Source organism: Mirounga leonina, unplaced genomic scaffold (assembly GCF_011800145.1).
Source record: "Mirounga leonina isolate KUSES-001 unplaced genomic scaffold, KU_Mleo_1.0 Mir_114, whole genome shotgun sequence".
In the NCBI taxonomy this organism is placed as follows: domain Eukaryota; kingdom Metazoa; phylum Chordata; class Mammalia; order Carnivora; family Phocidae; genus Mirounga; species Mirounga leonina.
The window spans coordinates 24,220,342-24,248,341 of NW_023270265.1; the positions used below are offsets into that span (position 1 = coordinate 24,220,342).

General features: G+C 54.4%; 1 protein-coding gene and 1 long non-coding RNA gene across 2 annotated transcripts; one reads left to right on the forward strand and one right to left on the reverse strand.

Moving 5' to 3' along the window:
* Nucleotides 1–2,965: 2,965 nt before the first annotated feature.
* On the reverse strand, nt 2,966–27,998 carry LOC117998429 (cartilage acidic protein 1-like). Its single transcript, XM_034987186.1, has 9 exons — nt 27,917–27,998; nt 26,633–26,778; nt 23,723–23,859; nt 19,930–20,012; nt 19,015–19,115; nt 18,454–18,622; nt 9,175–9,320; nt 6,320–6,383; nt 2,966–2,994 (listed from the first exon to the last, which is right to left on the reverse strand). Exons 1-9 carry the CDS (start codon nt 27,996–27,998, stop codon nt 2,966–2,968), a joined length of 957 nt encoding a protein of 318 aa, XP_034843077.1.
* On the forward strand, nt 17,803–18,337 carry LOC118024651. The gene is made up of 3 exons (XR_004683161.1): nt 17,803–17,820; nt 17,942–18,174; nt 18,278–18,337. It is a non-coding gene; the product is annotated as an uncharacterized LOC118024651 (long non-coding RNA).
* Nucleotides 27,999–28,000: the final 2 nt, after the last annotated feature.

Here is a 28,000-nt window from a genome sequence, read left to right on the forward strand (position 1 = left end):
CCGTGATCTCGTGGCTCAGCTCGTGATCTCCACCTGTCCTGGGAGGGGAGGGAGGGAGGAGGAAGCGTGCATCCCGGCCCCACTCAGCCCCTGCCCAGTGGTCCCTGAACGCCATGGTTTTAAGGTGGGTAAATCCTCCTGGGGCTGAGTACGCACCTCATCCCCTGTGCCCGACCTTGGCTGCAGCCTCCCTTCTCAGCCGAGCAGGACCCTCTGTGCACCTAGTACTTCCACTCAGCTCTTCCTTAGCTGGTTCCATGGGCCAAGCATGGTTCTTTGGTTCGCTTGGTGGGCACTTACGCTGACTCTGATTCTGGGTCAGCACCATGGAAAGGACAAGATCTGCCCCCCACCCCCGAGCCCCCACCCCTTCCTATTTCAGAAACTGTTGATACAACTGTGCGTATGAAATACTTTGAGCTTTCTGAAGAAGGAGGCAGGCTGAGCAAGGAGGAGCCCCAGGCCGGAGTCCGATTCCCCGCTAGGCTGTGGTCCCCCGGAAGTCACTGTTCCTTTTGGGCCCCAGTTTTCACAGCTGAACAGGATGGGGCAGGACTACATGACCTCCCAGGTCCCTCTGCGCTTTGTTCTAGGCTTCTGTGGTGGTGGAGGGCCCAATCCCCAGGCCGGGTTACTAGCTGCAGGCGGACCCCGTGCCCTGTGCAGCCCGGCCAGCGGCACAGTCTCCTCGCTCAGTGTACCTGATTTTATGATTTTTCCCTCGGAATGGCGCTGCGTGAGAACTAAGCTGAACAGCACCACAGCCCAGGCCCCAGGAAGGTTCGCTCTGCTTCCTTATGGCTATTTTCAGTCCTGAGGTCTCTTCCCTGCAAAGCTGTCCGCTGCCCGAGGGTGGCCAGGGTCCTCCACATCTCCCACACCGCAGACTCCCCGGAGAACCAGGCCACAGCAGGGCGTGCTGGGAGCCACGTGAGCTTCGGCACTGAGTAGACCCAGGCTCCAACCTGGCCTTTGCTACTTGTTAATATCATTAACATTTGAAATTTATTTGGGGCTTTACTATGTGCCAGGCACCATGGCAAGTGTTCTGTTTCATCTTGTTTAAAAAAATGACTCCGTGATTAGGTAATATCCCCATTTTACAGATGAGAAAACTGAGCCAGGAGGGCAGCACACCCACTTTACCTTTCTGCTCCGGGGCCTCTTTCCCGGAGCGCCCCCGCCCTCGATTTAAAGGGCCCTTCTGCCCCCAGCCCAGCACTCTCAACGTGCCCCCATATGCTGATGCCCCCACTGCGAGGGACTTATCGCCTTCTGACACCTATATTCCTGTGTAGTTTAGCGCCTGCCATACGTCACCAGGCCATTCAGGTTGTACACAGCCGTATGGGCCAGGCCCCGAGAGCAGTGCCCAGCCAGCATACGCCGAGTGACAGCCGGTTGAATAATTTGCCCAGGTGTCCGTTACTTGGGGGTTGTTCCCCAGCAGGCTTCAGGACCCAGGCGTGGGAGCCAGTTGCCAGTCTGGATCACAGCTCTTGCCACTTCACCAGCTATGGGACCCTGGGGAGCTTGTTCTTTCTGAGCCTTGCTTCTTGGTGAGAAAACAGGTGAGTAACATTTGTCCCTGTAACATGTATCCGGGTGCAGGGATCCCTGGGGACATGCATGTAAAGTTCTTGGCAGATGATAGGCGCTCCACACATATTAGCTCTTTCCCCTGAGGGGGTTTTTTCCTCTTGTTTCTCACTTTTCTCTCATGGTCTACCCTTCGACCACAGCTCCCTAAGAGGACGGCTGCTGAAGGAGGGGTTGGCGTGGTCCGCGGCGTTAACCAGTCCCTGCTCTCTCGCCGCCTCCTTCCTCTTCTGGGATGTGTCTGTTGCTAAGGAGACACCACATCAGCCCTGACAGGATGTGGCTGGGTTCTGGCCCACACTGACAGAGAGAGCGTGGCTGACCCCGGGGAGGGAGAGAAGGGGAGGGACTTGGCTTGCCTCCTGGGCTGGCAGTCTGGGTGGGGTATCACGCTGGAAATCTGCTGGAAAAACCCAGCTGGCTCCCTGAGAAAATGAAGTGTTCATCTTCTGTCTCCGTGGGGCTCTGGAGAGATGACCAGCAGCCCTGTCGGGAGGCTGGAGTGGAGCTCCTGTTGGGTCACAGTCCAGGGGTGCCGGTCAGGGTGTGATGCCCAGACCCTGGGAGGGGGCCATAGCAGCCAGAGTGACACATAATCAAACTCTTGGCCCTCAGAATGGCACCTCCCCAGAGCAGGGCTGGCGACAGAAGAGGCTGCACGGGTGGTTCACGGCTCTGCGTTTGCTGAGGCCAGCCGCACCAGCTGGTGAGGGGACTTGGTCTGGACACCCTCACCTCTTCTTGCAGCGGTTGTGCGACTCTTCCAGGGCTCCATTTCCTCCTTCCCAGCCCATCCCCTGCCCCTGGGCAGCACGGAGAGATGGAGGCTTTTGTGTCACCACCGGCTAGCCCCCCGAAGCGTCCATGCTAAGAGCTCAGGCTGGGGGCCAGACCGCTCTGATGGAGTCCTTCCTCTGTTTGTCCCAGCTGTGTGAGCCGGACGAGCCACTTAGCTTCTCTGTAAAACGGGGATCATTACAGCACTTTCTGCTTGGGACTGCTGTGAGGATCACACAGGCTGATTTTTCTAAAGAGCTTAGATCTGGCCCAGACAGGCCAAACTCACTAAACATGGCTCTTCTTCTCACGTTAAGGGGTACATTCCTGGGGAGAGGAGTGTTCTTGGGCAGAATAAAAATGGCATTATTATTATTATTATTATTATTATTACTATTAGAGTGAGCCAGGGCTGCCCCAGTTGGGGCCCAGCTCCTCTGTTCACATGTTTCCCTGGAGGTCCCTGCCACTCGTCAGCCCTGGAGCCATTTGCAATTTTTGTTACAAACTCAAGTCCAGTATAAGGAAAGGATGATGTGAGGAGCTGGAGTGGGTCTAAGGGACAAAGAAAGGATTGAATTTTCTGTGCTCAGAAGGGGAAGGCAAGTGTGTAGGCACCTGCGGGCATCAGAGGAAGGGGAGTTGGAAGAAAGAGGGATAGTGATCCTGCACCTGGCTAGCTTAGGTGAGGCTCTGGGACCAGTTCAGCACAGACCAGCAAATGTCCTGGACTGGGGGCACTTGGCTCAGAAAGCCTGGATTCCTGGCCCTAAGGGGAGGCTCTATTGTTTGGGGGCAGGTAACGCTGAGTTGGGTCAGTACCTGCCTGGCCTCTGTATCTTTTAGCCTCGTATTTCTTTCAACACAAGCATCTTGGGGGCAGGAGACGTGACCCACCTCATTGGACCTTGTCACTTTCCTCGTGGAAGGGACCCAGTGCTTGTCACACTGGAGGTTCTCAATGAATGCTTGCTGAATGAATATTTGAGTGAACGAATGCAAAGAGCTTGCTTTCTGGTGTAGCAACCCAAGAATTTAGCTAGATTTTTCAGAAAGCCCCTGTAAGTCCTACTCTCATCCCATGCACTGGGCTTCTCCATCTGGCTGGAGGAAGATGGTGTGGGGACAGTAACCATGTCATCTCTACTTACCATTGTATGCCCAGAGCCTTGCTTAGTATCTGGCACATAGTAGGTGCTCAACTAATGTTGGTTGAATGAATGAATCACATCCAGAGTAAGCCTTCTTACCCTGGAGTTGGGAGTAGTTGTGCTCTTGACAGCTGGGGCAACTTGGAACTCATCTTGGTAACTCATCTGGCCCGACCACCAAGTAGGGTAAAATGACGCAAATATACCCTGTTACAAGGACCTCCATGTGCGAGGATTTACGGTGATTACTTTAGAAGGTATCCTCTGAAATTTGCTGCCATCCTGAATTTTCTGATGTCCTTGGCAGGCTGTCTCGCTAGTTGTCCTGTCGCTTATTTCTTGTGCTGTTGTACGCAGTCTGTCAATGGAGACTGTTATCTTGTCATTTTCCGTTACATTTGGAACCACTGCCTGTGGGTTTTGGGTTTCACTTATCTTACTATCTGAGATCTACTTGTTCATTTTGAAAAAGGCAGCAGCTTCTAGAATGACTAGGGAATAGTCTGAACAGTGACAGCTCTGTCTATGACCCCCCTGACAAGACGCTGTGCTAGGAAAGGGCTCGAGCCTTGCCTGGGGACCGCCGGCTCTGTGACCTTGGGCAGATCACTTCATCTCTCTGAGCCTCCTCTCCGGGCCTCTCCACGCCTTTAGTTCCATGTGAACGCACAGGAGTGGGCTGCCCAGAAGTGGAGCAATTTTTAAGTCGTTATGTGCTTTCTTGTGAAAGTGTAGCTGTTTTTATTTTGAGACTTTTCATTTAAGCTCCTATTCTGAGTGTAAAAACAGTACTAGCTACGAGGAATTCCTGTTTCGTGATTTATTGGAAGTATTATTATTCTATTAGAAGATGGTAGGTTTTTTGTTAAATATGTTTTAAAAATGCTTGCTGCATTCTTAAGTGTGATTTTATTATATCTTGGGGCAACTCTTTTTCCCCCTGAAGAGTAGATCTGTGATTTATAATAAGCCTTCACTACCGAGGCTGCTTGTGAAAGTATTCTATGGTGTTACATCATTCCCAAAGCGTGCTCTGGCTACAGAAGCTTCCAGGTTTCTAAGCATATTTCAGAGGAGACCAAGTTGCCAGATTCTTTCTAGAAATCAGGGTAACCTGAGACTAGCTGTGTCTCTGTCCAGCCACACACTGAAGGGTCTTAGAAAGGAAAGGGTTTTAGGGATATACCAGACCAAATCTCTTGCTATTTAGGTTAGGGAAACTGAGGCCCAGTGTAGACAAGTGACTTCCTCCAGGTAAAAGGCCCAGAATATTCCCTCCACAATCTGCCCCTTGCTCATCCTACATCCCTTGCCTGGTCCAAACTCCAGCCTCCCAAATGTGAACATTGGTGCACATACCCAAACCATTGCTCATGCTCAGGGCAGATACTTTCCCTGTCTCGTGATTTGCTTTCCAAGTGCCCCATGATGGAAGGGCTGCTGCTAATTCAACATTCCAACCAGCATCTACTTGCCCCAGACACATTTTTGTTTTCACCAGCTAGGCACTAATATCCAGCAGAGAGTTTATTGGCATAATTTCTCCAGAAAGAGGCTGGAGGACTTAGCAAATTCAAACTTTAACATTTTTATCAAGAGTCCCATAGGGCCACCCTTTCCCCTCCCATCATAACCACCAACTCCAATAAGGCTTTCTCTACCACAGGAAGTCAGGGCGCACAGAGCAGAAACAGCACAGGCCAAACCAGCAGGCACATGATACATGAGTGAATCAACTGAGCAGGCAACCGCCTGGGAGCCATCTTTGTTAAGGGCAAAACAGGGTGCTTGTGACACTGGAGAATACAGAAAAGACAGGACTATCATGATTCTCTGCAGAAGTGAGGGAGGGTAGATGGGGTAGGAGGGGAGACTTTCCTTTTTGTTTTCCTCAGAAAAGAAAAAGCTTCACAAATAACTAAGATTACATAAATATCCGTATCTCCCAAACTTCCCTTTTCAAAGATGGCCACCCCTGCGGTCCATTCCGAGGGTGCACGTGACAGAATCTACTGGGCATGGAGAAAGAGACAGGCAGCGGGAGAGATTTAGTTTTCCACAAAGGTTGTTAGTTTTTTTGTTTTTTGTTTTTCCTTTATTGATGGGATTTAAAGTGCATATAACTGAAGGCAAAGTCCAAGGCCTAGAGAAAGATATGAGGCCCGAGAGGGAGGCTCAGAGATTCTAAAGGCAGCAGAAGAATACCCACCTAAAAAGGCCACTTGAGCTGCAAAAGGATGGGGGAGGGAGGGAGAGAGAGAGAGAGAGAGAAAAAAAAATGGGAAAAAGAGAAAGGGGGGTGGGGGGGGGAGGGGGGTGGGGGGAAGCATTTGGGAGGAAGAAGACAAATACCAATTCAGAAATTCAGACAAAGATGAGTAGTAGGAGCTAGTTTCTATCCCTGGTAGGAGAAGATGGGCTGACCTTAAGGTAGGAGAATTTGTTTTAGGAAATGTGAGAAGGGAGAAGTAAGAACAGTCGCCTCTGGCCAGGGCACAGCACCCCAGGGACCCTTCAGATGGTGGGAGTAGTGGGGGGCCTTCTCCAAACCTCTGTCATGGTCTTCCCTGGAATCCCAGCGGGGATCTAAGGAACCTCCAGCCAGCCAGGAGAAGTCAGGGGATGGGGACCTTGATCGGGGGCCTCCCCAGCGCTCCCCAGTGGAAGACAAATTCCTCAAGTCCTAGTGGGCTCTGGCGGGGCTTTACTCACCCACACAGGCCGTGCCGTCCTCGTTGGGCTCGTAGCCCCGACTGCACCTCTTGTTGGTCCGGCACCTATAACTTCCGTACGTGTTGACACACACGGGCTTGTCTCGAGGGCACACAAATGGGAACTGGATGCATTCGTTGGTGTCTAGAAGGTGAGGGGAGTCACTTACCAGGGAGGTATGGGGCAGTGGGTCCTTGCTCAGGCTCTGTTGCCCCACCTACTCTGTGACCCTGGGCATGTCTTTCTCTCTAGGCCTCAATGTCCTCAATTTTAGTCCTTTTGGCTGGCTCGTTCTCTACTTGACCTCTACATGTTGGGGGTGTCAGGCTTGGTCCTGGATCTTCTATCTACCACACTTTCTGTAGGTGGTCCCTTCATACATGGATGATTCCAGATTCCTATCTCCAGCCCCAACCTGTCCCTGGGGCTCCAGACTTGTGAATCTAACATGCATCTCACACTCAGCAGGTCCAAAATGAAACTCTAGCTCCCCTAGCCCTCAAACTTCTTCCGTCCCCTGGCCCCATCTCGCCTAAGTCAGTCACACCACTGTCACCCCCTCAGCTGCTCGAGCACAGACAGGAGCGATCCCTAGTTCCTCCTTTTCCCTTACCTCTGTAGGCAATTTCACAACAGATCCCGCCATTCTGCCCCCTTAGTACCCGTCTGTCGGTTCAGCTCCTTCTCCTCAGCCACAGCCTATTCCCAGCCTGCACCACCTGCGGCCTGGAGGTCCGCAGCCACCTCCGGACTGCCAGGGCTGCCACACTTCCCTCCAATCTAATCTGCAATTCAGCAGCCAGGCTGATCTTCTGAAAATGGGACTCATGCCATGCCACTCTCCTGCTTAATTGCAAAGGGCCCTAGGAACAAGATCTGGACACCTTGCCACCCTCCCTGACTTAGCGCCTGGCTCCACCACTGTCTCCAGGCTCGCCAGCCTCCTTCCCAGTCCTTTCACACGCCAAGCCTTGTTCCTGCCTCGTGCTCTTTGCCCCTGCTCTTCCCTCAGCTCTTTGTGGGGCTGGACCTTCTCGTCCTTCAGGTCTCAACTCAAAGGTCTTCTCCCTGACCACTTGGTCTAGAACAGTCTCCAGAGACACCTTGCTTAAAGGGTTCTTGGCCTATCTCATCTGGGTGACAGGTCGCATGTTTGTGGTTCCCTTCACTAAAACAGATGCTTCTGTAGGGTGGGTGCTTGACCTGAGTCCCCAGCACCCGTATGAGCACATAAATGTTTGCTGGGTGACGAGAAGGAAGAGGTGGCGTGAAAGGTGACGTCACAGGGTCCTGCCGGTGCTCAGGCCAGATGCTGGCATTTCTGTGTACATGCACCATCCGTTTAGAGTGGCCAGGGCGGGGCCACGGAGAGTGGAGGGGACTCCTTTCCTCCCAGCCACCCTTAGAGCGGTCCTCCTTCACTTTCTCACCTGTGGCCCTTTGCCCATGTGGCGCCTTCCACCGGAACACTTTCTCCCCTCTCCCTGCCTGGCAAACTCCCCATCACCCCCCAGGTCTCAGCTGAACCCTGGTTTTCTCTGGGGGCACCTTCTCTGACCCTCCGAGCTGGTGTTGGGCCCCACCTTTGGGCTCCCGCGTCCCACCCCTCCCCCACCCGGCCCTGCTCACAGTGCGTGGTCATCGCTCTTTCCCGTGCGCCTCCCCCACTGGCTCTAAGCTCCAGGAGGGCAGGGACCGTGTGTCTTGTTGACTCCTGAATCTCAGTAGCAAAGCCGCCGGCCTGGGACTCGGGAGCCCGTGCACAGCAGACTTGGGGGGGTGCCGCCTGAGGGTCTGGAGATGGGAGGGTCCTTGCCCTGAGCCCTCCCTGCGGGTCACTGACGGGGCAGGCATTGGGCTGAGGGTCTTTGAGAGGCCGGGCCCCCTGGCTGCCACTCCAGGCCCTTGGAGGACTTTCCAAAGGTCACCGGGCCCTCACCGAGCTGCCGTCCTCGCAATGCTGCAGCTACCTGCCCCCCAGTGCTGCATGAGGCGACAGTGTCCCTTCTGTTCTGTGACCACGCTCCAGCAATGCCGTCCTTGTCTGCCGGCCCCGGTGCCCGCTGCCCCACCAGCTGGCCAAGCCGAAGCCGCCGGCCCCCCATGGAAGAGGCCTGTGCAACTTCTCGACGGTGGCCCCCGCAGCAGGCCTCCCCGTGAGCACTGCAGGTGCTCGTGTGTCTCCTCCGAGCGCCCCCTCTGTGTTCAGCGCAGGAAGCACTCTCAGTTCCCAGAACTGCAGTGGCTCAGCCTGCCGGCCGCTAACCTCACTCCCCTTGGTGAGTCGTCTTGGCATCTGGAGCCCCAGGGACAAACCGCGTTTCCCTCCCCACCCTTCTCCTCTGGTCTGCAATCTGAGCTTTGCCAGGGCTCAGGCTGACAGTCCCCAGGGAGATTCTGGCCTCTGCCCCGTCCCCTGTGCCCGCAGGCCACTCACCCATGCAATGGCCACTTTCCTGCTGGGAGAATCCTTGGCCGCACTGCAGGGTGGGCAGAAGCAGAGACACACGTGAGTGGAGAAGATCCCGCCTCAGTTTCCCTCCTCATCACAGCCACAGAGCGGCTGTCACCCTGACCCCAGAATGAGGGGTGCTCGTAGCTCTGGGCCTGGGGGCAGCCCCTCCCTGCCAGGACTCCTTCTCTTGCACTGAGAATAGGAGGCTGGGGGAAGGTCGAGAGCACATTCAGTTCAGACTCCTGCTCATTCCGCTCCCGTGGCATCCGTGTGCCTGAGCTGGGATGCCTAACAGAACCTGTCCCTCTTCAACTAGAAAGGGAGGGGTCACTATGAAGCCTGCCCTTTGCTGTGAAGATTTCCACCATTCTAGCAGCAAAGTCTGCAAACTCCTGGGAGTCCAGCTGCAGCCCGTGGGGCTGTGGTGGGGGGTGGGGGAGACTGCTTTTCTGGCTCTGAGGCCCAGACACCCTCGCTCACCTCCAGTGGGGCTGGGTCCTGAAGTCTGTCCTCATCCCGGGGGTAGGGGATCTCCAGCACAGAGTTCATCTCCTCACTGGCCACACTCCGGCTTGCCATCTTGCCGTCTGGCCACGTTACCTCCACACTGCTGGCTTCGTCCTTCCCTGTGGGACAGAAGATAGAACTGGATTTTAAATTCTATTTAATGTTAATTAATTTACACTTCCATAGCCACACTTGTCTAGTGGCTACCATATGGGCCGGCGCAGCTCTAGAACTTACATTCCAGTGGATAGGCCAATCAGCATGAAGCTGTTTTAGGGGAGAAGGTAAAGCCTGGTGGTAAGCAGGTTGACTTTCAGTCCTGGGTTCAAATCTTGGCTATACCACTTGCCTGCTATGTTGGAAAGAACATGGTGAGGGCCGGGCATCTGGGGGACCTGGGGCCAAATTCCAGTTCTGCCACTGACTTGCTATGTAATCTTGGGCATGTCACTATATTTATATATTTATATTATTTATAATTATAGCTTGCTAGGGGCCATGCTTTCTTTTGCCGTTGGGAATGTGCCTGCTTTCAGGGAGCTTCCACTCTGGTGGGGATAGACAGGCAAAAAGAGGAACAGATAAATAATGTCAGATATTGAGAAGCTCTGTGAAGAAAACAAAAGTAGGGCAAGAGGGTAAAGAGGAACTGGGGGTTGGCTGGGGGCCTTTTCTAGTCAAAGGTGATCAGGGACAGGCTCTCGGGGAGAAGGCACTTGAGCTGAGTTCCAAATAGAAGCTGAGGTGATAAAGAATGAGATGGTGGAAGGCCCGGGAGAAGCACCATTCTACAAAGCTGAGATGTTTACAGAAGCTAATGATGAAGCTCAGAGAATATTCACAGAGAATCCATCCGCACACATCCTTAAAGCAACATGTTACCTCGATGGTAGCAGGCAGCTTGGGAAGATCTGTCAGGTGTTTAGGCGGTATCAGAGCTGGCCCCAGCCCCCTACTTAAGGCATCAGGGACAGGCTAATGGTGATGAATTGGGGTCGGCAGGAGGAGGGGGCTGGGCCTCACCCGTAGCGAGCGGCTCTTCTCATCTATCACTTGGGAAAGAGGGCAGTGCTCAGCCCAGGTGGGAGAGAGGGTGCCGCCCCCTCGTTATCACCCACCAGGGATGAGCAGATGTGGGCCTGGTGCTCAGGGGTCCACAAATCCAAGTATACCCTCAAGCACCGTCTGTGGGCTGAATCAACAGCACGTCACCCACATGTATGTGTTACTTTCCCCTTAATGTATGCAGCTACTCTTAGAAAAACAAGGGCAACCAAAAAGGGCTGCTGAATTTATAGCAGCTTTGGGCCCTTCTTGTTCACCAACGGATTTTACCAGGATAGCTACTGTGGGGGCGGAGGGTAGTCTGTGACACATTTTCATGTATAGAAGGGATTCCTGCATTTTAGAAAAGGGTTGGTAGCCACAGCCAGACTTTAAGGGGGATGCACGTGTAGACTCCTCTGTACAGAGGCCCCCCGGGCGCGGAGTCCCCCAGCGGCACCTTCCGCCCTGAGTCCTAGCACGCTGCTCTGGGGCTTCCAGAGGAAGCTGCACCTTGCGAGCCACATCCCTCAGCGTCCGGGTCCTCCCTGCACTGGCTTCCCCTTTGCCTCGCTGCTGCTGGGCTGTGTGGTAATGAGGACGGGGACCTGCTGCCACACTCGCAAGTGTCACAGGTGAGCAGCCCCTGCCTCCGTGGGCACGGGGGGGCAGCGGCACCCTGGAGAGGCTCCCGGAGCCGACAAATAGAAGCCAGCAAATAGTTCTCATAAACCTCTCTTCCCCCTATTCCCTCCTTCTATAATAATTCCTTTTGGAGGAGGAGGGTGGACACGGGATTGGGGGGTATCACCTGTAGGTTTGTTTCTCTGTTTTGAAATAGTCGCTTGAAGTTAGACACCTGGCATTTTTAGGTTGAACAGTGCCCAAATTAATTGGCATGTATAAAAAGTATTTTCTATTAAAAAAAGGAGACAAAGAATAGCAAATGTTTCTCACCTAAGCCAAGAGAACAGCTACACGAATACATTTTCCAGCCTGACTAAAGTGCCAAAATAACTCAGAAAAGTCACCGAATATTCACAATCACAAATTTACATTCTGTGTTTGCAGCCTGTCGTTCTGAGTCCTGCTTCCTCCCTTCCTCCAAGCCCAGGGAGGGGCCGGGGCTATGAGATCAGTAAGCCAAGGAGAACACATCAGTAGGACTCCCTCCTCTGCTGCTGATTATTTTGCTGACTTGGGCACCCTCTCTGGGGCCTTAGTTTCTTCATCTGTAAGATGGGCGTGTGGCCTAGAGTTCTAGCACTCCTGGGGAGGACAGTCTTTCTTCCTCGCAATGTGAGCCGTGCCCCGGCCGACTGTCCCCTTGACATCCCCATCTCCACCATCTCTTAGACATGCGCGCGCCCTCTAGTTTCCAAAGCACCTTCATTTACTGGCAATAATACTGGAGAACATGTACCCCAAACGGTACCAGGTGATCTCAGTGTTAGCACTGGATTCTCTTGGCAGCCCCATGGGGAAGGTACTAGCTTTCTAATTTCCATTTTAGAGATAAAGGGACTCAGACCTGAGGAGGTAATGTAAATGGCCCATAGTTCCCCAGCTAGGGACATCTGACCCCAAAGCCCATACCCGCTTTGCCCTTGTTCTGCTCACTTCACCCCCACGCCCAGCCCCACCACAGGCCAAGCATCGTGCAGGGATCTGGGATTTAGCAGAAAGGAGATGGCCCCAGGCCCCAGCCTGTAGGAGCTGCTTCCCGCGGGGGGAAAGGAACGTAGTGATTATGTTATAATAAACTGGGAACATGCAGCATTGGTGTCCCTCGGTGAGAGAGGTGGGTGTTAGAAGTCATTTTATTTGGGTGTTGCAGGAGGAGTAGGAGTTTGTGAGGCTGAGAAGGGAAGGAAGGAGCAGTCCGGGCAGATGGTACGGCACGGTACAGAGGTACGGAAAGGTCATGTGTATTTGAAGATCAGGGAGAAGTTCAAAGTGGGGGAAGCAGAGCATGAGAATATGTATTAGGCGGGGGTGGGGGGTAGGAGACCGGGGTGGGCTTTGGCGCCTTCGTGTGTGAGGCTGATCTGAATCCTCCTGACTACCCTGCAAGGTGGGCGTTCTATCCCCACTCTCCAGGTGTAGACACTGGCAAGGGGAAGTGACTTGCCGGTGTCTGAGCTAGGACTGGAGCCCAGGCTCCTGTCCCCAGGCTTCGCTGTGCCCTCTCAAGTCGCCAGACATCTCCGATCTTTCCAGGCACTGCACAAGGGCAGTGTTGAAGCCGTCTGTCTGCCAGGGCTGTGAGTCAGGGAGTGGGGCTGCGAGCCGAGGAGGCCCCGTTAACGTTAACCGGCTGGGAGGTCAAGAGCAGCAGGGAGTCACCTCCCGCAGCGTTTAAAGGACAAAGGCCAAGGAGGCACAGAGAATTGTGCTTTTCAGAAGAATTACCAGCAAAACAGATGGTGGGAATACAGTTGGTGGAATATTTTTGCACTTTAATAAAGCAATTTTTATGTGGGCCACTGAATTTTCCTTCCCGAAATGAGCACCAGCAGGCTTGGAGGCAGCTCTGAGTCACTTGCAAACAATGAGCTTAGAGGAAGGTGGGGTGTGTGGGTGGGTGGGTGGCAGGGGTACCATCAATGCTTGGGGCGGGCTGGCCAGTGAGGAGCCCCCTATGGGGGCTGGCAGGGGCAAGTAGATTGTGGGTGCTTGTTTTCCTGTTCTGGGTTTGGTTGAGCGGCCTCAGCCCTCCGCACATCGGGAACTGGAGAGCCAGGGTGTGGGATATGTAGGGTGGGGGCATGGGGGGCTAGGATGCAGGTTCCGAGCAACCAGCATGCAGTGGGGCCCTCCACAAGGGCCGTGAGCAGAAATGCTTCTTTATGAGCCCGGCTGGCCATCTGCACCAGAAGGAGCCGGGAAAGGCCAGGGCAGGGGCCCGAGGAAGGGTGGAACAAGGCCAGGGGCCCTACGGAGCAGGGGTGGGGACGGTGGTAGCTGACGCTGCCCCAGGAGGATGGTCCTACAGGGTGAAGCCGAGGGCACTCTGCACAGCCGAGGGGGTCCTCTGGGAACTCCAGAGAGTGAAACATCCGTCCAGCGAGGTCCCTGAGTTTTTACTGTGTGGTGCGAGGCAGCGCAGACCCTTGGGAGTCGGGAGAACACATGAGGGGCAGAGAAGCTAGTCCTCTGACCCAGGCTCAGTGCAGAGATGAGGAGGCAGGCTGCCGAGGGACACGTGTGCACACCCGCATACGTGTCCACATCCAGCTCTCTCGCTACACCTCGCTGCGAAGTCGGGGGGTGGGGGGAGGCTGGGGATGAGTCTCAAAGGGAGGAAGGGAGCAGGGTCAGCTGGGGTGAGCGGGAGCGTCATGAGGGCTGGAAGGGGGGGCCTTCTTCCCTCCGGAGACCCACGGCTCCCTGCACAGCTGCGGGCCCCACATCTGTGGCTCAGTCATTTGGAACAACAAGGCAGGCCTTTCTTGCATTCGTATTCTGGACATGCCCCTTCTCACCCCGAGCACCACAAAACAAACTGCTCAGGCCCAGAAACCATCGAACTGTCCGTCAATAGGAGACTTGCTCAATAAATGATGAGCGCTGCCACACAGTGAAATACCGTGCAGCTCTGAAGGGACCAAAGGAGGGATGTGCATGTTTGGAACGATGTCCAGGTTATATTGTTGAGAGGGGGGAAAAGCAAGTTTGGAAATAATAGGAAGAGTATAATTAGTTTTGTTAAAAAAAATCCCCCGAGGAGTATTTATCTATAACTATGCTCCCATGCATATTGCATGTAATAAAAGCATATCACAAAGCATGGCTGTGGGAGCAGGCCACCCCCACCACTGTACTGAAAACTCCCCACCCCCTGCCCTCCCCATTCCTGATCCTCTTACCCGGTTCTGCATTTCCTTTTTTCATAGCACTTAACATCTTCTAACATTTTATATATTTACCCAGTTATTATGTTTATTATATATGTTTCTGCTACTTCCACTCGAATGTAAGATCACCCATGGCAAGGACCTGTGTCTCGTTAGTGTTCGGCACATAGTATGTGCTCAGTAAATAAGCGTTGACTAAATGAATCAAATGGTACTGGGAGAGGGTGAAGGGAGAAACGTTTACTTTTCATTTAATATTCAAAAGATAATGGTAAGATTATGGGTTCTTTCTCCTTTCTTTTAAATGATGTTATAATTTCTAATTGTCCTATAATCAATATACATTATTCTTATAATCAGGAAAACCATTAAATCCTTCTAAGAACATTTGCAAACACTGGTCTCCTTGTAGGGCTCCTGGTGGCCCTGCCCCCGCAGATCATAGCCTGGCTTTGGCTTGCCCCGCAGGGCTACAGACCCCCCTCTGATCTGCCTGTCCCCCTCCAGCCTGGCTCTTGGCTCCCCCCAACCCCCAGTTTGGCTTTGGCCTCCCTCTCTAGGCTCTGCTCCTACCACACCATTTGGTTGTGCAGGCACACTGAACACTCCCATCTTTGGGCCTGTGTTCAAGCCAGGCTAGCCCCTGGGATGCTCTCTTCCGCCGCCCTCCGTGCCTTCTAAATTCCTACCATCCGGCTAGACCCCATACCAAGCCCATGTCCTTGGGAAAGCAGAACTATTTGTCCTGTGCTAGTCCTCACACAGCCCCCGGGCCAGTCTGACAGTGCGTCCAGATCTGCCTTGCCCCAGAATCCCCGTGTCCATCTGCCTTTTTCACTGAACTGTGAGCCTGGAGGGCAGGAAGTACCTCTTCTTTGTCTCATCTGTCTCCTTCCCACGTCTCTCTGTGTTTCTTGGTTTCCCTAGCCCCCTGTCTGCCTGTGTGCCCCATCCTTTCTCTTTCCTCAACCCTTCCTTCTGTCTGGCATTCCCTCTTGGCTCCCTCTCTTCCCACCCCATCGCTGGCCCCTCCATCAATCAGGAAGGCTTGTGCTATGCTGGACCCATGAAGGAGACCCTCCTGGATTGGGGGCCTTGGAGCTGCGGGGATGAAGGCCACCTGCTCCTGGCTGTGTCCCTACTCCTGGCTCTGCTATCTGCTCAGCCACCTCCGGGAGTCTCACTGCCAGGCCCAGGGCTGACCCACAGGGACCAGTCCCCAGGAGCAGCCTTCCTTCAGTGACTCTGGGAGTGGATCCTGGCAAAGGAGAGGAGCCTACAGGGGGACCCATGGAGCAGTTTGAGCCGGAGTTCAGAGCCAGAACAAATCCCCTGGCCTTGCAAAATATCAAGGATTGGCAGTCAGGAGGGGCTCCCAACCAGGTGCAGCATCTATAACCCTGAGTATGGGAGGCAGGCAGTGGTGGAGAGGCACGGAGGCTCTTGGGTCCCTGTGATCCCACCAAACAACCTGGCCAAGCCTGCCCAGTTGAAAAAGCAGGTCTGTTCTCTTGGCAAGGGCAGATTCTGGCCAGAGAGGAGATCCAATGAGGCCCATAAACATGTCTTAAAATAGCACAGGCAGCCCATGGGATGTGAGGAAGGAGAGCCTCAGCTCCAGTCCCGTCCTTACATTGCTATGTGGAAACTCGATTTCCTTATCTGTACAATGGGGTGGGAATTGATGTCCAGCCAGATACCTGGATAAACATGCCACCTAGGATACCACAGCAGTTACCCTGGTGATTGGATGGCCTCGCATGGGTTGCTTGGTAACCGAGGGGACATGGATATCCAGGAAGAAAGAGGCAGAGCAGGAGGACCTTGGCTGGCTCTGCACAGAGCAGCTATGGGAGGTCAAGCCCTCCAGTTACGGTGGTCAGTGGTGACCAAGAAGTCGGTGTCCAAATCCAGCCCTCTCTACTTTCTGGAGGTGGGATTTGGGGCAGGTTACTCAGCCCGAGCCTCAGTTTTCTGACCTGTGTAATGGGGTTATGATTTGTCGTGTTGCAGTAAGAACTGCGTGAGGTATCTTATGCAGAACCCGTAGCCCAGTGCCTGGCGTACACTAAGTGCTCGATGACAGTCGGCTACTGCTGTTTTGTGAGAGAGGACTATGTATTCAAAAGTCACCTTGTACTTGGCCAGTGTAGTAAATGGCTACCATACAAGTGACAAATGCCTCAACAGCCAGCCGACCCATCCAGGGCAAAACAGCCCAAGAACATGCTCATAGAACCAGGTCCCCTAAACATTTATGCTTCTTTTTCAGACTGCATAAATATTCTGTGTTCCTATAAAATTTGGAACATATGGAAGGAAATAAAAATCACACAGTCGGGCAGGTCTGGATTTGAATGTCAGCTCTGCTACCAATCAATCACGTGACCTTGGCGGGTTTCTTAACTGCTGCGATCTGCAGTTTTCCCATCTGTAAAATGGGGATAAGTAATGCCCATCTCACAGAGGGGTCACGAGCATGAAATGACATAATAGGAGCAAAGTGCCACCTGGAATGACTGAGAGTTACTATGTCAATCTAGCCACCCAGAATCACTGTTCCTACTTCCTGCTTTTTCTTTCCGTTTTTTCCTTTGTCCATATGATGTATGATATATGGTATGATGTATAATGTAATATTGTGTATAATATTAATATATACATGTATATTAACTTCAGACCATATTGCCTACTCTTTCAATGTTAATATTGTGTCGCCCATGAGGTGCTAACACATGGGGGAGGGTGTCTGACTTTGAGTCCAGGTGTATTTGACTCAAATGCTTTCTTAACCATCGTGTTTTAGTAAAGTCACTCTTGGCTCCTCCACACATTTTCCAGGATTGCCCCTCGTCTCAAGAAGGCTTTTTAGATATTTTCCCCCCAATTCCCTCCCCAGTGCATTTCTTTAAAAACGTTTGATGTTGCAGTAATTCTAGATTCACAGACGCTGCAAAGATAGTACAGAAAGTGTACCTTTCATCCAGGTTCCCTCAATGGTTAGAGCTGATGTCCCCACAGCACTATACCAAACCAGGAAACTGACACTGGTACTGTGTGTATAGTTTTATGTTATTTTATCACATGTGTGGATCCGTGCAACCACCACCATAATCAAGATACAGGACTCCTCCATCACCCCAGAGACCTTGCTCAGGCTGTCCCTTCATGGTCACACCCACCCCTGGCAATCACGGCTCTATTTTCTGTGTCTGTAATTTTATCATTTTGAAAATGTTGTAGAAACGGAATCAACAGTATGTGACTTTATGAGATGGGCCTTTCTTCCCCCACTCCCCCTGATGCTCTTGAGAGCTAGTCAAGTTACTACATGTGTCAATAGTTCATTCCTTTCCATTGCTGAGTAATATTCTGTGGTGTGGATGGACAATGGTTTGTTGAACCGGTCATCTATTATGGGGCTCATCCCGGGGGCTTCCAGGCTGGGCTGCTGCCGATAAAGCTACCGTGAACAATCTGGTATAGATTTTTATGTGGACAGAAGTTTTCATTCATCTGGGATAAATACCTCGGGGTGCAAATCCTGGGTCTGATAGAAGTTGTGTGCTCGTTTTTTTCTTTTCAGAGAAACTGCCAAACCATCTTGCAGAGTTGCTGTACCATGTTGCATTCCCACCAACAATGTATGGGAGAGCGAGTTTCTCTGCATCCTCGCCGGCACGTGGTGGTATTTTTTTTTTTTTAGCTGTTCTGATAGGTGTGTAGTTCTAGCTCATGTGTACTACAGATACACTGGATAGCCGCCTATGTGCAGTCTGCATATCTATGCCTTAAACGTATAAACAGGGAGTACGATTTTCTTGCTTCCCCTCCTCCAGACAGGAACCAATTTTCAGCCCCTCGCGGGTGATCGCACCACCACCGCGGAGAACGCTCCGCTTCTCTAAGGCTTCTAGCCAAGGGAAGGCACCAGCGGTCTGGTGAGGCTTTAATCACCAAGCTGGCTCCAGGAGGCCAGAAAACAGCTGGTTTGGACAAATCTGGTACAGGCCAATGTTTGGACCAGGCCCCAGTCTCGGACACGGGGAGGATTAAATACTCCGACCCCAAGGTGAGCGGATTCAGCGGAGGACGGCGGTGGGGGCCCCTGCAAGGGGCGGGGCATGGAAGCCCCCGCCCCCCCGGGAGCTCAGGTTCATTTCATTTCTGAGCAGGGCTGCCGGGGTGGCTGGTGTCCGCCACGGCTGTCCCCAGGGCTGGAGGTACCGTGCGCTGGCAGCTGCCAGGGCTGCGAGTTCTGGGTCACCGAGCATGCTTCGGGAGGCACTTCCAGGAGCCCGCTGTCGGGCACAACGGCTCGTCGCCCGCCCTGCCCCCGGCCCTGACTCACCTAGGCCGAAGTGCGCCACGGGCTCCATCTCACACAGGTAGCCTGAACCCCCATCGATAATCCTCAGGTGGGCCCCGCTCTTCCTGGTGTAGAGCACGACCTTAGCTCCCCTGGCGAAGGCCCCGAACTGGGTCCGAGGCACCACGCGCAGCCAGTTGTTGCTGAAGCCCTGCAGGGAGGGAGGAAGGCGGGTGAGTATGGGGTGGGGGTAGGAGGAGCAGGGAGGGAGGAAGAGGAAGAGCAGAAAAGGGGCAGAGGGAACGAGGCAGATGGACGGGCTGAAGTTTGGAAAGAGAGGCCCTGGGAAAAGGAGGGAAAAGCCCGTAGACTCAGGAAAAACAGTTTTGGGAGCAGAAGTGCCAGTGGAAGGCAGAAGGGCAAGGCTTCTCCCACGAGGCCGCCCTTCTTGGAGGCTTACTGTAGGGCTGCGATTTATTCCCTGGGCTTCCACTTCCCACCACGCTGGGCAAGCAAACATCCCTGGCGCCTCTGCCCTTGTCCACCTTAGACCCAGGGGAGCACACGGGGCGGGCTCCACGGGTCCTGGGGGTCCATGCACACCTGGTTCCCCCGGAAGACAGACAGCGGCTGAGCCATGGACTCTCCGTGGGACAAGATGAGGTCCAGCATCCCGTCTCCATCGAAGTCTGTCACCACGCCCCCTGCAACAACGCAGATTTCACTCTGGCCATCGGCCAGGAGATTCAAGAGAGAGAGGGGCTCCCAACCACTGCCCTGTTGTGGTACATGTGCCCCCCCGGGGGGCGCCCCGAAAGCACAGCACTGGGCCAGGAAGCCAGCGGGGAAGCCCCTCTCCTCTGCTTTCCCACAGCCTGCTCATGATAGGATCATGAAGGGGGGCTCTCCTTCCTTTTCCTGAACTTTTGTACCGAGAGTGGGTGCCAATCGCTTAGAGCATGAGGACTTCTTCCTGATCTATTACACATGCCCTTTGCCTTTGCGGTTTTTGTCAATATGTCATGTTTGCACATTCATGGTCTCCTTTCGATCCTCACTACAACACAGAGAGGTGAGGAGGGCAGATGTCGTTATCCCTTCTGTGCACGTGCAGAACAAGACCCACAAGATGAAGCAACTCTTCCAAGACCACAAGTGAGGCAATAGCAGGACTGGGGCTTGGGACTCCTGATCAGTGCTCTTTCTCTGACACCAGGCTGAATGCCAAGAGGGGTGGGGTCAGACTGCCGGACCCTCAGCCTCTCCTTTCCATCCCCTTCTGGTGCCAGAGAAGCTACCGCCCACGGGTTTCCAGAGCCCTGCATGGATCATCAGCTCCTCTGCACCCGCCTGGGGCTCCCAGAGGCTCACCCAGCCCTAGAGTGTTAGCCTTCAATGCGGCAGGGAAGAAGGGGTCCCGCGCTGTGGAGCTGGCTACCCCATCCCTCTTGCCCTCATCCTGCGCATGGGCAGAGCTGAGACAGAGGAGTGCGGGCCTGAGCCCCCAGGTGCCCTCACCTGTGCCCCGGCCCTCAGGCTCCAAGGCATCGCCAGGATTGAGCTCCTCGATGAGGGGGTCGCCATGTTCCCTGCGGATGACACTGGAGGAGAGGAGACAGGTCGTTCCCGGATGAGTAACATGCTGGCGAGGCCCCCACTGGCCCCCTGAACCCAGAGGCCCACTTGCTCCAGTCTCTGTCCTCCAAGCAGCCCCGGGCCCCACTGTGCATCGGCCACCACCTGGATGCCTACGGAAGCCACTCTGCTCACAGAGCCTGCCTACACCCTGCCTGTCCCCTTCTTGGGTTTTAATTTATGTTGGTAAATATTGATTTTTCTTTCTCTAATGGATGAATTATAGACAGCCTGGGGAAGGGCAGTTGATGGATGGAGAAGGGGCAGGGACACAGCTACCTTCAGCTGCCCTTCCCTTTCCTTCAAGTGGCCCTGGGCTTCTGAGTTCTGGGTGTACCCAGGATTCAAACCACTCAGATGCCGCCTCCTCCAAGCCCTCCCTGATCGTCGGGCTGGAAGCAGTGCTTTACTGCTCAGCCTTTATCACTTTCTGCCTTGTGTTACAGCTCTGAATGAATGCATCTTATCTCCCCAGTTAGACTGGGAGCTCTTTGCACGCCGGGACCACGTGTTACTCATTCTCGCATTTCCCACAGCACCTAGCACAGTCCGCGGCTCACTGGAAGCTCCGAGCTCATGTCCGTGGGAGGCGTGGATGAAGTCCAGCAGCAGAAAGGGCAAAAAGGGGTCCCTTTGGGTTGCAGGAGCTCTGTCTATTTTAAGCTCTGAATCACGGTAATCTTTGCTTCAGAAAAGCCCACTGTGAATGTCCTGCTCTTTCTCCACACTGAGCTGAATGCTGCTGATGATGGTGAGCTTTCCTCCGATTTTTCTCATTCGTTAGATTCTCAGAGCCTTGGGTGCTCTGGCCTGGGTGTGAGGAGCAATGCTGGGGGAGACAGGGGGCTGGAAGGGATCTCACTCTCCCCGCGACACTGCAGGCAGCTCTTGCCTGCCCAAGTCACAGAGAGTCACCAGCGGGCTGAGATGTGGCCAGTGACTTCAGGAGGGGCCAGGGGTCCCCAGAGCTGGAACCTGTGGTGGCCAGAGGGCAGAGTGCGGCCGCAAGTGCGGGGGCTCTGCAGCGCTGAGCCCGGCCCCGGGAGAACGCTCTGTGGGCCTGGGGCCTCGGTGCTGAGCAGACCCGTGTGCGTGCTTGGGGCGGAGGGCGGCGCGCCTGAGTGCACTTGGGCGCGTACACACCTGCTAGAGGTGTGTGTGCCTCAGCCTGCCAACAACCGCAGTCCCTTTGACCCCTGGTGTCCCACAGACTCTGCCGCAGCTGGGCAGAGGCATCCCTTGGTTCAGGTGACAGTGCAATTAAGGGTTCCTAAGGATAAAGCCCAGCAGTTCCACTGCATCGATGTACTGCCATACTGCCGAACGAATTCTTCCGCAGTGACTTCTGTGTGCCGTCACCGCCTGGGGGCCTGTGGCTGTGCTTCGCATCCGGAGGGACGGGGCTCAGGGCCCATGACAACAGGGAGTCTCAGGCAGAGCTCCGAAGGCCAACAGGGAGAGGGGCTGAGGGGAGGGCGGAGCTGGGCAAGCTCACCCTGGCTTCCTGGAGGAAGGGCCAACTAAGCTGAGACCCGAACGATGAGTATGAGTCACTCAGGTGAAGAGGGAGGGGCAAGGGACAGAGGGGGTGGGCAGCCTGAGGTTCCAGGCCTGGTACAGCCCAGAACCGAACAAAGCTGGTGGTGTCTGGAGCTCAGCTGTAAACGGGGAAATGGAGAGTGGCCAGGCTGGGGACAAAGCGGGAGGTGTGGGATGAGTCCAGGAGAAGGCAGTGGGGGGCTTCCGAAAGGTTTCAAGTGGATGAGGGGTGTGGCCAGATTTGCATTTTCAAACAGCTTGCTCTGCAGGACTAGCCGGGGACACCTGCTGAAGGCAGCTGCAGGAATCCCCTTCAGAGCCAGGGATGAGGATCGAGGAGTGGCATAGGGGTGAGGAGGGGAGAAGAGATTGGAGGCATGTTTCAGTGTCAGGGGTGTGACCGTCCCTATCCTGGCTGGCCCGGGAGAGTCCCTGTTTGCCTGCTGTCCCGCCATCATTAACAGGACTAAGCATCTGGTTTGGGGACGAATTCCCTGGTTACCCTACTCTTCACTGAAAGATCGCAGGCTCAAGCACACAGAGGCTCTGAGTCTCCAGTACCTCCTGCAAGGAGCCTGCCAAGTTCCATTCAGCAACAGGGACAGGCTGGGGCCAACCATGCAGAGTGGCCAGCGAGGCAGCGGCCCCTGCTGTAGCCCCTCACAGTCGGGGCTGTGTGCTCGGGACGCAGCCATCTGCCACTGGGACTTGGCTCGCACTGCTGCTGAGTGGAGGCAAAGACCCTAACCCGTGGGGCCACTACGGGGTGACCCTGTCCTCGTCCATGGCAGCCCCGGGCCAGCCCGCCCTTGGGGTGGCCAGAGGGAGGCTGGGTGGTGTGACAGAGCCAGGTGGGCAGGCGGACGGGGGAGGTGCCTGGGTTCTCGGGCCACAGCGACCAGAGCACTAGGCTCCTTCGTGCTCAGGGGCCCTGGCGAGTGACACTTTATTAGCCAGAGAAGGAAAGCAGTGTCTCTGTTAACGAGCAATTGATCTTCTGCAATTAATCTGGAAGTTGTGAATAAGCTTTTTGCAAGGCACCTAATTAGTATATCTAGTGCCTTCGGGGGGTGATTACATCCAGTCAGGATTGATGCTTTGTTAATAATTATATTTTAAAACATGCTTAGTCACAGCTCTTGCCTTTTATTAATAGTTGGGCCCCCCCTGGGGTAAGGGATGGGGGCCCCGGGGAGCCGAGCAGGTGATCGGGCCCATTTCCTGAATCCAAGGCCCCCTGCTCTACCTGCCTTCTCTCCCCACTGACTCCTGAGGCCCAGGAGCATGTTTTAGGCCAGGAAAAGGGTTGTCTTAGGCCACATGGATCCTGAGGTTCCCCAACAGCAGTTCTCAAACTTTAGTGTGATAAGAAACACCTGATGCCCAGCGCACTTGTTAAAAATAGAGATTCCTGGGCCTCACCCCTGGAGATTCTGATTTAGGAGATCTGGGTGGGCCCTGGGATTCTGTACTTTAAATAAGTACTTCGGGTGATTCTGATGCCAATGGACCCCTCTTAGAGAAGTATTGCCTTTGAACATCCAACCTTTCCTCCCCAGATGCAGATGCTTGCATATTCCTTCCATTCTGTCACTCCCTTTTCCTTGTCTACCATTAATTGTCTCATCCAGCATTTCCCAAGGGATGTTTTGCAGAGCACCAGTCCCAAGGGGAAAATCTTTGAAAGAGGTGTGCTGTGGTTAAATCTATTTGGAATACTCCATCTGCCTTTCAGAAAGTAAAAACGCTCATGGTCATGTTAAAGGCCCTGAGAAGTCCTGCAGCCAGTAAACCTGCCTGTCTTTGCTTACCCCAGGTGCACCTAAACAAATTTGACTCTGTAACTCCTTTTTGTGGTAGTATGGATTTCTCTCCTGCAGAGCTTGGCTTCTGGGCACACTTTGGGCCATGTCCCTCTGCCCATTCCCCCCACAACAGCAGGAGGCCGGCTTCCTGCCCAGGATCTGCCCTCCTCTCCACAGCCTCTTGCTCAATCCCTCCTTCCCTCCTGTCTGTTCCTTCATCAGGGGACCTTCCTGCACTTCAGCCCTGGGAACACCCCTCTGAGTCCTACACCTTCCTCCCTGACTCCCAGCCCGTGACAGCGAGAGGCCACTGGCCAGGCTGAAGCACCTACCGGAAGAGGCGGTTGGCTGAGGAGCTGCGGTGGGCGAAGTTGTTGAAGAAGATCTCCAGCTCCTGGTCATTGTCAAAGTCGGCGGCGATGACTGTGCGGACCGGGGACGGCATGGAGAACTTGGGCGAGGCGATGTCCTGGCGGGGGAGATGGTGCAGGTCAGCAGACAGAGGTGTTTGGGGGTTGCAATCCAAGAGAAGAGACAGCCGACCTAACACCTCCCCTCTCACCTCCCCTGGAAGGGACCTGCAGTGGCTGCACCAAGACCACACAGACCTCGGGCTGCTTGGAGGAGGACAAGGAGGTGAGAGGGACAGTCCCATTCACACCAGCGGAGCACCTGGCTGTTCCCTGGTCAGCGTCACACACAGCCCGCTCACCAGGCACTCGAGGCAGGGCAGACATTAACATTCCCATTCTGCAGGTGAGGTGATCAGGTCCTGGGGGAGGGAGGGGAATCGCGCATGCTCATAGCTAACGATGGGCTGGTAGCCGGGGCTTTTGACTGAAGATGCTATGTCCTTCCTCCTCTGCAGGAGAGTCAGAAGTGGGGGGGTCGGGGGTGGGGGACACTGGAAAGTGCTGTGCATTTGAATCCAGGCTTCTCTGTTGACTAGCTGTGTGATCTTAGGCAAGTTATTAACCTCTCAGATCTCACTCTCTCCATCAGTTACACGGGGCTAAGAGTAGTGGCTCAGGCTGTGGGCACTGCATGTAAAATGCTTGGCAAGCCCTGAGCATGAACTAGGTCCCTGGCATCTGTCCTGGCCTTGGTCATGCTGTCGGTCCTCTGGAAGGCAGCAGAGGTGGCTTCCAGCTATGTTTTTGCTGTTATCTTGTGTTTTTTCTTGGGAGTTTTTCGATTTTTTGGAGACACTTGCTTTGGGGGTTTGCAGTATCAGATGCACCTATCCAGGGTTCATGGGGAGTCCCTAGGCCCAGGAGAGCCCAGCTGACACTCAAAGTGCTGACCCCAGGTGTGGGACTTCCTTTGAAATAGAAGAAGAGGTGTGGAGAGCAACCTTTTGACTACAAGAATATCCATCACAGATGGTTTTGTCCCTTAAAGATTCTAGCAGCCTCTCTAACTCTCAGGGCCCCCATGGAAAGGGTTGGGAAGGGACAGTTAGTGTTTCTGGGAGCGCCCCCCTGCCCCCTGGCCTGCTCCTTGGCCTCTCACTGCAGGCCCCCCTCCATCAGCTGCAGGAATGAGCCAACTGGGAGAGCTGATGAGCTGCCTGTTCTGGGGAGGCCAGGAGGGAGGTTGTCCCCATCAGTGCAGTAATGAGGCTGATTAAGAGCCTGGCCATTTGGCCAGGGTGTGCTGAGCAGGCCTTCAGAGCTGGAGGAAAAGAGACCTCAGGATCTCTAACTCATTATTATTCTATTGATCCTATAAAAATGGAAACCTACATAGCTCCCTTGGGGTTGCCCCACTGGACGCCTGGGCTTCTGAGATGGTGTATGTAAAGCGCTTAGCACAGTTCCTGGCACGTGGAAGGCGCCCAGTAAATGGGGCATCTATTATCATTATTACTGCTCCTCTGAGCTCTGGGGAGGGGCCACCAGAAGGCTTGGCCGTGCTCCTCAAGCACAGCACACTGATGTTTGGGCCTGGATCATTCCTTGCTGGGGGGACTCTCTGTGCTTTATAGGACATTTAGCAGCATCCCTCGCCTCTACCCACTAGATGCCAGTCGTACCCCTCTCCCATTTGTGACAACCAAGAATGTCTTCAGACACTGTCAAATGTCCTGGGGAGAAAATCACCCCTGGTTGAGAACCTGAGTTAGGACAAAAAGCTGGGGGCGCCTGGGTGGCTCAGTTGGTTGAGTGTCCGACTCTTGGTTTTGGCTCAATCATAGGATTGAGCCCCACGTTGAGCTCCGCGTCTGGCTCCATGCTCAGTAGGGAGTCTGCTTGAGGATTCTGTCCCCCTGCTCCTCCCCCAACTCGTGTGTGTGCGTGTGCGCGCTCTCTCTAAAATAAGTAAGTCTTAAAAAACAACAAAAAACTGAATAAGGATGAAAATCATTCAGGATCCCAGCATCAACTGCCTGAGTTCAGGGCATGCCTCCTTCTCACCCAGAGAGCCCGGGTCTCAAGGGAGGGAGCAGCTGGGCCTGAGCCTCCCCAGGTGGCTGCCTACAAGGGAGGGAGCTTGTGGTGGTGACCCAGACAGAAGGTTCCCAGAGACTCCCCTGGGACCATCAAGCAACAGGTAAATTCTCACTGCTGCGGGGGATTTTGGCGAGACCTAGGTACCTCCAGAACCATCCAGACTTGCTGAGATCAGTTTCAACCATCCTATGAGAGCTGCCTGAGAAAGCCCCAAACTCCAGCTCATCAGGGGGGTGGCACCTCTATTCCTGTCACCCAACAGCCCCTTTGAAGAATTCTTGGCACTGAAGTCTACTGACAGCCCAGGGAGGGGGCACAGAGAGGGGCTGGAGGTCATCTTGTCCACCACCTGCCATTTTTCCTTGCGGGCAGCTGTTGGGAGCTCTGTAGCCTCCCCCTCCCCCATCCCTGTCTTCCCCACTGCACCCTTAGCCAGAACTTAAACTTGAAAAGATCAGGTTTTCCAGGAGCCACCCGGAAAAACGCTGCCAATCCAGGAATGAAGCCCAGAGCCTTCACTGCCCTGTTCTCGCCCACCGTGGGAAGCTGCTGTCCCCCGTCTGCCAGTGGCTGTCTCTGCCTTGGGCACTAGAGACAGGAGAGAAGCCCGGGCTGGAGTCCATCCTCGTCCCCCAGATGTTACCTTCACTGTGGCTGTCCTGCCTCCAGGCTCTGCGGAGCCACAAGCCCCTTCTCAGCCCGGTGGGAGGCGCAGGCGAGGCTGCATCCCCAGGACATGCCAGGGCCACTCGCAGTGCTGGGGGGCAGGAGGGAGAGGTGCCTTCTTACCCGAAAGCGGACCTTCCCATGGGCGCTCATCTGCAGGTAGAGCCGGTGGGGGCCGTTCCAGTTGCCATAGACGATGTCCACTTTGCCGTCGCGGTTGAAGTCAGCCAGGGCAACACCTCGCCCGTGCTGGTGGGGGTCGTCCACTCCTGGGGAGGAAAGACAGGGACCCTCAGGCCAGTGCCCCCTGCAGGCTCTACGAATGCTCACCTTGCTGGAGCTCCTTGGAGAGCGACAGGGAGGGTGACCCTTTTGCCGACCCTGCCCTCCCCGGGAGCGGACGGGGAGCGGACGGGGAGCTGGGGAGCCGCGGCTGCTGGGTCACAATTTCTCCATGGAGGCAGGAGGTGGTTGTAAAGGGAACCAGACTTGCCTTCAGCTGCATCTGCCCAGCAAGCACACGATTTTCACTCAGTTTTGGGGTAGCATGGGTAGGGGACGGAGACATGGAAATTCTGGAGGACCAAAGGCCTCTCCAGCCACCCCAACGCTGCCACTGGGGTACAGTAAGTTGGTCATCACTCTTAGCTTAAATCTCTCGGTGGCTCCCCAGTATTGTTGTGTCAAGTTCAAATTCCTGCCTGGGGAGCACAAGGCCCCTGCCCACCTTATCTGGTACCCCTCCCCTTCCCCCCTTACTCGTAAGCTCTGGCTACCTGTGTTCCTGTCATTCCTCAAAGGAGCCCTGCTCTTTCTGGCCTCTGGGCCTTTGCTCAAGTTTGTTGCTGTTCCTGGAATGCTCTTCCCCGTGCCCTTGGTTACCTGGCTCCTTGGTTTTCTTCTGCTCTTAGCTACTATGTCACCTCCTCAGGGAAGCCTTCCCTGACCACTCCCATGAAAACAGTTCCTCACAGCTATTTGTTATTTGTCCTGACAGCCTCTCATTCTTTCCCTCCACTGTGCTGATCACAGGGGCCATTATGTTCCTTTGTGGTTTACTTGCTTAGCGTCCGGTTTCCCCACTAGACCTTACACTCCATGAGGTCAGGGGCCGTCTTCTTGTTCACCTGTGTTCACGCAGCATCTGACCTGGTAGTTTTCAGTAAATACTTGCTGAATGAATGAAGAGACACAAATAATTTGACAGAAGGCACCCAGGGACGTTGGTGACAGCAGAGGAAATGTCACATCATAACACAGAAACCCATAGTGTGCCTTGGGAGCTCAGGGAAGAGAAGCTTGTGTGTCCAGTGTCGCCTGCTTCTGCTGTCCCTGCATCTGCCAGTGCCCACTGAGCCGATCCTGGGGGAGGACAGGGGCTGGCTTTGCCCAGAGGGATGGCCTGACCTCCTGGCTGCCCAAGGCAGATATGTTCCATCAGGCCAAGCGTGGAGTTGAGAGGTGGTGGATGCTGGTTCTCAACACCCATGC